The 11,173-nt window shown below is 44.4% G+C and overlaps 1 protein-coding gene across 1 annotated transcript in view; it reads right to left on the reverse strand.

Moving 5' to 3' along the window:
• Nucleotides 1–10,359, reverse strand: part of LOC108803825 — a 57,316-nt gene extending 46,957 nt beyond the window's left edge. Inside the window, exons 1-4 of the mRNA XM_018575626.1 lie at nucleotides 10,127–10,359; nucleotides 5,977–6,091; nucleotides 3,228–3,296; nucleotides 2,051–2,124 (exon numbers count right to left, since the gene is read on the reverse strand). Of these exons, the coding sequence (XP_018431128.1) occupies nucleotides 2,051–2,124; nucleotides 3,228–3,296; nucleotides 5,977–6,091; nucleotides 10,127–10,359 (491 nt within the window). The remainder of the gene's footprint in view (nucleotides 1–2,050; nucleotides 2,125–3,227; nucleotides 3,297–5,976; nucleotides 6,092–10,126) is intronic.
• Between the last annotated feature and the right edge of the window lie 814 nt (nucleotides 10,360–11,173).

Consider the following 11,173-nt stretch of genomic DNA (forward strand, 5'->3'; position numbering starts at 1 on the left):
TTGCGCATCGCCGAACCTGGCCTTGGGGCGGCAGGGAGAGTAAATCCGGCTCTGCTCTTAGCATCTAATCAACGTATTTATGGGGACTAAATGGGCGAGAGATGTTAAAATGGCATGCTGAAGCAAATACACATTTTTTGTTTTATGACTTTAGTGACGCTTTAAACACATAAGCAGATAGCCCCTAAAAGTGTCCATATCCTAAATACAGTATTAATATTAAAGGAATGGGGACTTCATAAAATGCTATCATTCTAGCAAAGCTCCTCAAGATATAATAACATTAAAGCGGACCTTTACACTCTAAAATCTAATTCTACCAATGCATCCCTCTATGTATGATGATTAATAATAACATAGACATGTCAGGTGTAAAATGCTGTGATTGTGAAATACTAACACTTGCAGAACATTCACTTCCTGCCTTGAAAGGGCAAAATGACCAGTTTGGCAAACCAATGCACACTGGCATTGCCTTGTCATTAGCAGAGCATTGCTGGGAAATCTCATCTCAGGGAAAGGCATTTTCCTCCCCTGAGATGATGTGCATGGTCACATGTCCTAGTCACATGTCTAGTCACATGTGCCAGAAATCCAGGAGGAAAATGGAGAGCTAGTAATCTGCCCTTAGTAAACATGGCCACTGCCAGAAGACTGGGGAAGAAAAGAGAAATAAGGTATGTAAAGAATACAAAGTCGGCAATTATCGAGAAGTATGTGTTTGTAGATTGTCATTACTAAACATTTCTAAAGGTGTCTTTGTTGTTATTATAAAGATATGGGTAAAGGTCCACTTTAATGTGCCCCAGTGATAGGCTCTGTTCACACTATGGCGTTTTGTCACGCGTATTTGTGCGCGCTGAAACGCACAGCACAAATAATACCATGTATTCCTATAGCCCCCATTCACACCTAGTCGAGTCGCGCATAAAAAAAAAACAACTGTTGCCAGAAAAAGTGCATGAGCTTTTTTCTGGCAAGATCAGCACGATTTGTCCCCATAGACTCAATAGAAAATGCTCCGAAACACGCAACAAAATTATTTTGCGAGGTTTTTGCTCTCGTTTTCCGCATGTTTTCCATTTATATCAGTATGTCACAGATCTGCTTAGAAAAACGTGCGACTTAGTATATACGGAAACGGGTGCAAAAATGCGCAAAAAAAATCTGCACTGAAGCGCTGTTGCCTTTGTGTGAACGAGGGCACAACTCATAGAATGATTCAAGCCAATTGACGAATAACCATTGTTACATTATATTAAAGGAGAACTATGAGGTGAGTGCTTTTCACTCACCTCATAGTTCTAGCCGACCTGTGACAATGAGACTGTCACAGGTCGGCTCAGTAGATCGGGAGGTGAGCAAACACATACCAGCATTCGCTCACCTCTCGATCCTGTCACGGCTCTCTGCCGTGACAGGGGAGGGGCTGGATTCCCCCCTCCCCGATCCGCCAGCGCTGACTGGCGGAACGGACGGGGGAGGGGGCGGGTACAGCTGGCTCTGCCTCTAGATAGGCAGAGCCAGCTGTCAGTCACGCAGCTGGGCGGATCCCGGCACAATTGTCGGGATCCGCTTCTGCTGCGGCGTCTCAGTATACCGCAAGCAGCAGCTCGCGGTATACTGAGCCTAGGGTGACGGGAGGACGCTAGTTTGTGTCCTCCCGTTACCCTAAGGAGAACTATGGGGAAAAGACTTAACCCCATAGTTCTCCTTTAAGCACCTGTAGAGTGGATTGTAGGTAAACTCACAGCTACCAAGATTATACAGCACAAAACATCAGCCCCTATTGTTAAAACTGATTTGGTATGTTACAGACAGCATTGAGTAAAATTACACATTAGAGCAGGGGTGGGTAACTCTGGCCCTCCAGCTGTTGTGGAACTACAAGTCCCCTGAGGCATTGTAAGTCTGACAGTTACAGGCATGACTCCCAGAGGGAGAGGCACATTGGGATTTGTAGTTAAAGCACAGCTGGAGGGCTGGAGTTGCCCAACCCTGCATTAGGTATACTGTTAAAAATGGCAGACATCAATTTCTGTGACATTACCTCTTAACGCTTAGCAGCATCCCGCACACATGCTTAATGTTGGTGGCTACTCGGTGAAACCTCCGGCACTCTTTCTGTATAGATGAATTCATTAAACTTAGATGGAATTAGAGCACAATGAGCATTACAAAAAAAAAACAAAGAGTAACTGCTACCTTATCATTAGCGAGCTGAATGCCAGTCATACTGCTGCCTGCACACCTCCCCGGGACAACACTGAGTTGCTAGCAAGGTTGAATGGAGGAGGAGACATGTTTCCCTACTTCACCGAGCCTATGGTATGCGTAGCCTGGGTGATACTGCTGGTTACATGATCACTGTGTCCATACATGCAGCTTTAATTCAAAGACAAAAGAGCAAAAATAAGGAGCTGCTGCCCATTATAATCAATCAGGTTCTATGTTTAAAGAGACACTTCAATCAAAGATGAACAGTTTAAGCTGAAACTGGATTCCATTCTACCTGTAGATTGCCTTTAAAGTGACACTAAACTCAAGAGTTAAAACTTAAAAATGCATTCAAGTACCCTAACCATTAACAAAAATGTATCTTATGTGTGTATCACTTGGCTGTAGATCCTCAAATCATCTCTGAATGCATGCTGACACTGTCCTTCCTTCTGGAGGAAGGCTACTTTTGTTCCCCATGGTCCCCGTGTGTGTTGTAAAGTAGCCATTACTCCAAACTCACTCCTGTGATGGACTACAGTATCAGGTTATGTTTTGTATTGTATCTTATTTGTGTTGTATCTTATTTGTATTTGTATTGTATCTTATTTGTGTATCACTCGGCTGTAGATCCTCAAATAATCTCTGAATTGGTGCTGACACTGTCTTTTCCTTCTGGAGGGTGGTTACTTTTGTTCCCCATGGTCCCTGTAGGTGTTGTAAAGTAGCCACCGCTCCTAGCTCTCTTCTGTGATGGACCATAACCTCATGTTTAGTTTAACCACTTCCCGTCCGCCGAACGTAGCAAAACGACCGGACAAGAGTCTTGTAGATGCGGGTGGGTGTCTCAAAACGTCCTTTGTGCCCACTCCTGCTCATGTGCGCCAACGGGCGCGCACAAGCGGGAAGCTGTCAAGATTTGAAACAGCTAACGATGGCTGTTTACATAGAAGTGATCCAGCGTCTGTAGAGACGCCCGATTGCTTGTATGTTGTGCCTTTGTGCGCTACCCTCATCCACCACTGCCGTTGCCGCGATCCCAGGTTCCCTGTGCTCCATGCCTGGGACTGGAACTGGTTCTGTGCAGAGAGAACGGAGGGAGGTCAGTACACAATCTCACTCTGATCTCCCCTCTGGTGTTGTGAGTGCGGAAGTGATGTTTATTACATCAATTCTGCATTCAGCTGTCACTTTCTGGCTACAGAAGCCGGAGAGAAGCTGGTGAAGCTTTTCTCTGCTTCATCAGCTTCTTTGAGGGTCCCAAGGTGACAGTAGGGTCTTAGAGACCCCTGATGTCTCCATAAAGAGGCCTTATCACTGTAATTTGATATCACATAAGGGGATTCTTAGCTCCTATGTAATAACAATAAAGTTGTGTAAAAAAAGAAAAAAAAAGTAATAAAAAAAACAAACTCCCACAAAAAAAAAACATGCGTTGGGTACGCCTACGTGCGAAAACGACGATTGCGCCCAATACGCCACACATGCTACATATCATCGCGAATGTCAGAGCGTGATCAATAATTTTAGGGCCATCAATCACTGTTAACACTACATTGATGAGCGGTAAAAGCTTTTGGTTGTGGTAGATTTTTGCTATTTTGCAGGCTTGCGTAATTTTAATGCTTAAAGTTCTTGATGTCTATTTAACCGACATGACCCCGTCATTTGATATTTTACCAAAAAATGTGAATAATAATATATGTTTCATAATATAACGTAGGTCAAACAGTTTTCTTTTTTTAATTTTCGGTACTTTTTTCGTTATATAGTAAAAAAAATAAAAACCCGCAGTGGTGATTAAATACCACCAAAAGAAAGCCCTGTGTCCCCAAAACATTATATAAAATTTTTATTTCAGGACAGCGTTGCATGATTTAATAAATGTCAGTCAAAGTACTGCAGCGCTGAATACTGAAAAATGGCCCGGACAGGAAGGGAGTGTAAACATATCCGTCTTCAAGTGGTTAATAATTTGTAGGGATACACTGAAATAAAATGTTGAGACCAAAACTGAAACCGAAAATAAAAAAATTGTCAGGCCAAAACCAAAAATTACTTTTTTTTTTCCAACCTTTTTAAAAAAAATTGTATTATTTTTTTAATTATATTATTTTTCTTTTAATTAACTTTTTTTTTTCTTTACTGTTAGGGGCTCTAGGGAAATTTTGGGGGTCTAAAAAGACCCCTTATATTTTCCTTTTAAAATAGAAAAAGAGATGGGGAGGGCACAGAGTCCTCAATCTCTTTTTCTGCAGCCCGTGTTATGAATGAACAGGAAGTCCCAATACTGAGGGGTCTATTCACTAAGCTGCCTAAGGATCTAGCCGTAGCTTCGGCTGATCCTTCAATTTTATTTTGACATTGGAGCCGTCGGCTGCCTTCAGAATAAAAAAATCACCATAGGAATGCATAGCTAGATTCCTATTGGCTATTTCAATTTGCAATAGCCAATAGCAAACTAGCTATTGCACCCGCCCACTGCTGCTGTCAATCAGCAGAGGGGGACCTGCAGTTCTTCATCATGTCCCCCTCTGGTGATTGACAGCAGCAGAGGGTGGGTGCAATAGCTAGTTTGCTATTGGCTATTGCAAAGTGAAATAGCCAATAGGAATCTAGCTATGCATTCCTATAGTGATTTTTTAAAATGTTTTAATTTTTTTATTCTGACGGCAGTAGAACCGCCCGGCCAATAGAAAACCGTTGGGCGGAGCTAGCTGTCACTGCTAGCTCCGCCCAATTATTTTCTATTTGATTTTTTAACTGTTTTTCTATTCTGCTCGGTACCACAGCGGCATTCGGCTATTCACTCACTGCTGTTCGGCATCTATGAGAATAGGCCGAACAGCAGCAAGTAGCCTGCCGGAGGTTCGGCTTAGCCGATCCAGATCGAACTCCTTCTGCACTTCGGGTCAACCCAAAGCCAGCCGAAGCCACCCAATGTACGGCTGATTTCAGCCGATATACGGCTGGAATCAGCCGTACCAGCATGAAGTGAATAGCCGGACAGCGTTCGGCTCACTTCGCTCCAGGTCGGTTAGTCACTCGGCTGCCTACGGCAGCTTAGTGAATAGACCCCTGAGTGTTCCTGTCTATTCATACATTGTGGATATAGTGTAAGTCACTATGTCTACAATAATGGATGCACAGGAAGGTCAAAATGTTTCGGTGCATCCCTAATAATTTGTATTGAGATTGTAGTCCAATTCAGAGATGATTTGAGGAGCTACAGCCGAGTGATACACATATAAGATAAATGTTTGCCAATAGTTGAGGTACTTAAATGCATTTAAGCGGGGGACACTCAGCTCTTAGCAACCTGGGAAATTGCCAGAAGCTTGGCGAGACACTCAAACACACCTGCTGCCCCCTCAATGAGATGCCATCTGAGGCAACCGCCTCAGGCTGCCTCATCATAGGAATGACCCTGCAGTTGAGTTTGATGGCTAATGATTATACTTACACTCACATAATTGGATTAAGGAGCCCGTCATTCATTTTACATCACAGAACCCAGCATGATCAATGAATCAACCAGCTTGTCTCTCCTCCTAGTTCAGGGTGGGTGGGATGACCTGAGACTGATGTATCTGATATATGGGGAACTCTGGGGACTGTAAAGTAAGGAGGGACTCTAGATACTGAGTCCCCCCTTACATCAGGCCCCCAGTATCCCCTCTTACATCAGCGTCTGATTTAAGGAGGGACTCTGATGTAAGGGGAGACTCTGGACACTGAATCCCCAAAGTCCACCCTTACATCAGAGTCTGCAGAGTTCTCCATTATTACATCATTGTCCCCATTACAGCTGAGTCCTTTGGTAATGTAAATGGGGTCTCTGGGGATGCTGATATAAGGGTGGACTCTGGAGACTCTGATGTAAGGGGATACTCTGGAGACTGTTGTAAGGGGGGCTCGCCTCTGAGGACTCTGATGTAAGGGGCGAACTCTGGGGAATCTAACGTAAAGGGAATCTCTTGGGAATCTGATGTTAGGGGAGACTCAGATCTGAGTTTGACTTATTTTTAAACTGATATTATAGTAAAGTTATCTAAAGTATGGGTGTCAGTTTTTGGAAAGGGACTCAAGTTCAGTGCTTGCCATAGGTGCTATTTTCTGAAGATACGCATCTGCGGCTCTCTCTGTGTTATCATCAGAGCTCCAAGACAGGTGGGCACTATGCTCTGTATACAGAGGGGGTGGTTGTCACAAGGACAGCAGAGCAGAGTATGGCTGAGCTGTCAGTTTGAGGGCTCAGTCCTTCACAGTGCAAGACATGACTGGGTGATGCAGAGGGGGGAAGGCTCCTGCCTCAACTGTTCCCCTTGCAGTATGGTGCCCAAGGCAGGTGCCTGGGCCCTGCCTTGCCCATTGTAACATACTATACATGCCACAGTAATTATAAAGATTGAAGTATAATATTGAGCAGTTTCTGATAAATTTAGCAGAATGTTTGTAGCTCTATGATGACGGCTCAGGACATGGAAGGAGGTGCTCAACTTTTACAGGAAAAGTCAAGATTTTCATGTAAAGTACCTCTTCTTATACATTATTATGCTCACTTTGGTTTCCATTGCTGACCTCAATTTGAGAATGCCAGTTACTTGGCTGTCTCTGGCTTCAGTACTGGAACAAGCATGCAAGCAGTGAAAAAACCCTCTAGCATTCTTTTTATTTGCATACTTGTTCTAGGTTAGTGATTCAGAAAGTACGGAAGCCATAGGATCAGCATAACATGCAGACCACCAGCATTTTCAAACGGGAGGTTACCAATGGCAGGCTTCATATTTTCTAACTATCCATTCCCTTGTAATTTACTTATTTTCCTCCTTTCTTATCATGACAGGGTCCATCAAGAGAGGTGAGACAAATGTATCTAACATTCCTGCACTTTACAACATTTCTTAATTATTTTTATGCAGATCAAGAGAAACCACAGCAACTGAATTTGATTTGTTTGTTCTATATACGGTATGTCATATTTCAAAACAAGCAGAAGTACAAACCCTGCTAAAAGTTGTTTCTTCTTCTTAGATGATAGAATCATGCCCATTCATGAACTGACAAATGTTGCCATCTACAGGCTGCACTTAGCACAGTTTAAGTTTCCAATTACTCGTTGAATTGTGACTAAGCATTAAAAAAAACTCAAGAAAGGGTCTATTAATTAAAAAAATCACAGATTCATTCATCCTGCAAAGCTTTGTGAATATTTCTTATGAGTGAATATAAGCAAAATCAAACGTTCTGAACATATTTTCTTTTTAGGTTGAATAGGTTGAATATAATGTCATGTAATACTGCATTATGGCCACTAGATGAAGCTAAGGAGCATTTAAAATAAATGTTCATATTTCCTAAATATATCCTGAATAATAATAATATTAATAATAATAAATAACTGTGGCCAGGTAATATCTAACGCTGGGTTCACATCTTAGCGTATTGTGAACTTGCGTTTGCCGCGCGTTTCGTACTGCGCGGTTTTACCGTGATTTGCGGTAAAGGAAACGCGTGGCAAACGCGAGTTTCCGAGGGGGTATCCGGCTGTATCCTGATGGATACAGCCGGATAGGCTCGTTAATACGCCCCAAAGAAGCTCCTGTACTTCTTTGGGCGTATGGCGTTTTACCGCGCGTACGAACCATGCCCATAGGCAAACATGGGTTTTCACCTGTTGCGCATTTTATCGCGCGTGGAAACGCGCGGTAAAACGCCCGGGCCTTACAGCTGAAGAGCCTCATATTTGGTAACCTAGGCCATATTTAAAAGGGGTGTAGGGTTGTAGACTTTATCTTTAGGTGTCTATAGACTTTAAATGACAGTCTTCCATTCCAGCCTTTTTTGACAAAACTGTGCAAAGTTTTGATGTCTGTAAGGCAGTGCACAAAACTGTTGTTTTTTCCCTAACTGGTGCGCACAGGGCTTTTTCTCCCTCCTTTTTTGCTATCATCAGGAGCCCTCTTGTAAACTAGATTAGCCCAGTTTATGGGGGTAACTGGCCCTAGAAACATTGTGGGACAATCCAAAAATGTACGCTTTGGCCAGCTTACAGTGCATATCAAGCCAAAAAGTTTTTTCGTTTTGGATAGGGTAAGGAATAAGTAAGATCCCTCTCAGGTTTTCTTTTGCTGAAAAAAGTGTAGGTGTGTGGATCACTGGATCACTAGTAAAGTTAAGAACCCTGATAGGGTGTCTCTTCTGGTGTAGAGGGTTTCTTTCAGAAGGCTCTCAGGAGAAAGGGAGACTATTTCCAGCTATCATGTCAGGAAGACTGGACGTGTATGAAGGAAAATGCAACAATATGTGTGTTATTTCCAGAAAAGTTTTTTATTTGTGTCTGCAACTGCAACTCTACACTCCAATCTTTCATTCAGGATATACTTTTTGCATACTGTTCAGAGCACACCACTTTAATCTTTACCAAGCCCTGATGAAGGGAACCCCTGAAATGCATTGGATTTTGGTTTATATGACTCCATATTTTTCTGGACCTAACACTTTCCTTCATACGCCTCTATGTATTTTTTGCTGTCTGTAATTCGCTGGGGAGATTTCCCTTTATTTCCTGCCCCAAAGCCACAGCAGGAAATAAGAGGAGATCTCTCCAAAGTGAAGGGATATCCCCTTTTAGACAGTTGATGGAAGAACAGGTACCTGTGATAACTCCACAAAGTTGGATGCCCCATCAATTTCTGTATCAGTACCAACTGTAAAGGTAAATCTCCCCAGACAGCAATACAACCCTGACAGAGGTTCTAATACTTCCACTTTTACTCCAAAACAAACAAAAAACAAATTCTTTATTTTACATTAACAGGGTTATTCATAAAAGGGTGAAGAGTTTGGAGAAGGCAGGAGACGTGAACAATCTAGGCCAAAATAGCTGATTTGGAAAAATTCTCCAATTCAGCTCACTTTCCAGTTCAGCTATGTTCTTCTAGTTTGTTCACTTCTACTGACTTCTCTACGTCACTATTTATAGGAGTTTGGTATATCCCCTGCCTGGGGGGGGGAGTGTGGAGTTTGTGGCGAGTTCCTCCTGTGCGCCCCTCAGTACTCCCTATTCAAAAGTGGATGGCGGATTGTGATTAAAATGAGGACAGATACAGAAAGAGATCCGTACTGAGACTGATATTCTGGAACTGAGTAGAGTTGGGGGGCTGTCTAAAGACTGTCCTCAGTGTGTGCTGAATGTGACTTGGGGAGCTGTCCAAAGACCCTCCCCTGTGACTACTTAATGTTACTTGGGGAGTTGTCTAAAGACCATTTTTTCTGTCTACTGAATGTGACTTGGGGGAGCTGTCTAAAGACCGTTCTCTGTGTCTACTGAATGTGACTTGGGGAGCTCTCTAAAGACGTCCTCTATGTCTACTGAATGTGACTTGGGGAGCTCTCTAAAGACCGTCCTCTATGTCTACTAAATGTGACTTGGTGAGCAGTCTAAAGACTATCCTCTGAATCTACTGAATGTGACTTGCGGAGCCGTCTAAAAACTGTCCTCTTTGTCTACTGAATGTGGCTTGGGAGCTGTCTAAAGACTGTCCTCTGTGTCTGCTGAAACTGACTTGGGGAGTTGTCTAAAGACTGTCCTCTGTGTCTACTGAATGTTACATAGTTACATAGTATTTGAGGTTGAATAAAGACATTAGTCCATCAAGACCCAGAATGTGGCTTGGGGAGCTGTTTAAAAATTGTCCTCTGTGTCTGCTGGATGTGACTTGGGGAGCTGTCTAAAGACCATCCTCTGTGGCTGCTGAATTTTTCTTTGAGGAGCTAAAGACTGTCCCCCGTGGCTGTGGAAAGAATGTGGATATGTCAAGAAGTAAAAAAATGGCGACGTGAAGACGTGTCTTATTGGAGCTCTGCATCTCCCGGCACCGGCCTAATCTCTAGCAGACGTTAATACCCCTCTTCTTGGATGTCACGAGTGCAGGGTAGCCAGGTGTGCCTCCGGAGCGCTAGACAGTCTGAATTGGCAGACTTCTTCGCCCCTGCGGGCGCCACGAGCCGACTGCATGACCCGTCCAGCATGGCGACTACTCGCTCCGTGACAGCAGGCCCCACTCCTTCCAAGACCCGGAGTAAGCTGGCGGCACCTCCCTCCCTCTGTAACCGGCCTGTCGCAAGATCGCCACCCATCGCCGATCCCCTCGCCGGACCTGCAGCCTGATGATTCCAGTGCCCAAACGGTGCCCGAGGTAGGAGAGGGGGGAGACTTAAGAGAGATTCTCCCGCGCCTCACTACAAAGGGGGACCCGGAGGACATGGCTGCGCGCATCGTGGCGGCCCTCAGACAGGAGGTACAGGACATTGGGCAGAGGGTGACTTCCTTAGATGGGCAAGTATCGACGGTAGAGGAATCTACAGCCTCCCTAATGCAGCGAGTGGCGGCCCTTGAAGAAGCCCATTCAGGCATGGGCGCTCAGATCACCACGGCCTTTCTCAGACTGGATGACGGTGAAAACCATAATCGGCGCAATAACCTGCGGGAGCGGGGTATCCCTGAAGCCACACCGGGCCGGGATCTACGTTCCACAGTTCTGGCGATTCTTAATCAATATTTGGATCAGCCCCCAGCGGCTGAATTGGAGCTGGACCATGTGCATAGAGTTATGGTGCCCGAGCAACAGCCCAGGCCAACTCCCCACCCAGGGATGTGTTATGTAGGGTGCACTTTTATTCCATCAAAGAGGAAATCCTGCGGCAGGCCTGGCACAAGGGGCCCGTAGATTTTGATGGAGCACATATTCAAATTATGCCTGATCTCTCTAGGCACACCCTCCGTATGCGACGATCTCTGAGGCCCTTATTGGAGACTGTCCGCTCCGCTGATGCTCATTACAGATGGGGACACCCGTTTCATCTAATTGTGCGACGGGGAGACCAATCCTTTTATCTACACCGTCCCCAACAGCTGCCGGATTTGTTCGTTTTCCTGGGCACAGAGGCGATC

This window comes from Nanorana parkeri, unplaced genomic scaffold, assembly GCF_000935625.1.
Source record: "Nanorana parkeri isolate BGI_ZX_2015 unplaced genomic scaffold, ASM93562v1 scaffold54, whole genome shotgun sequence".
NCBI lineage: Eukaryota > Metazoa > Chordata > Amphibia > Anura > Dicroglossidae > Nanorana > Nanorana parkeri.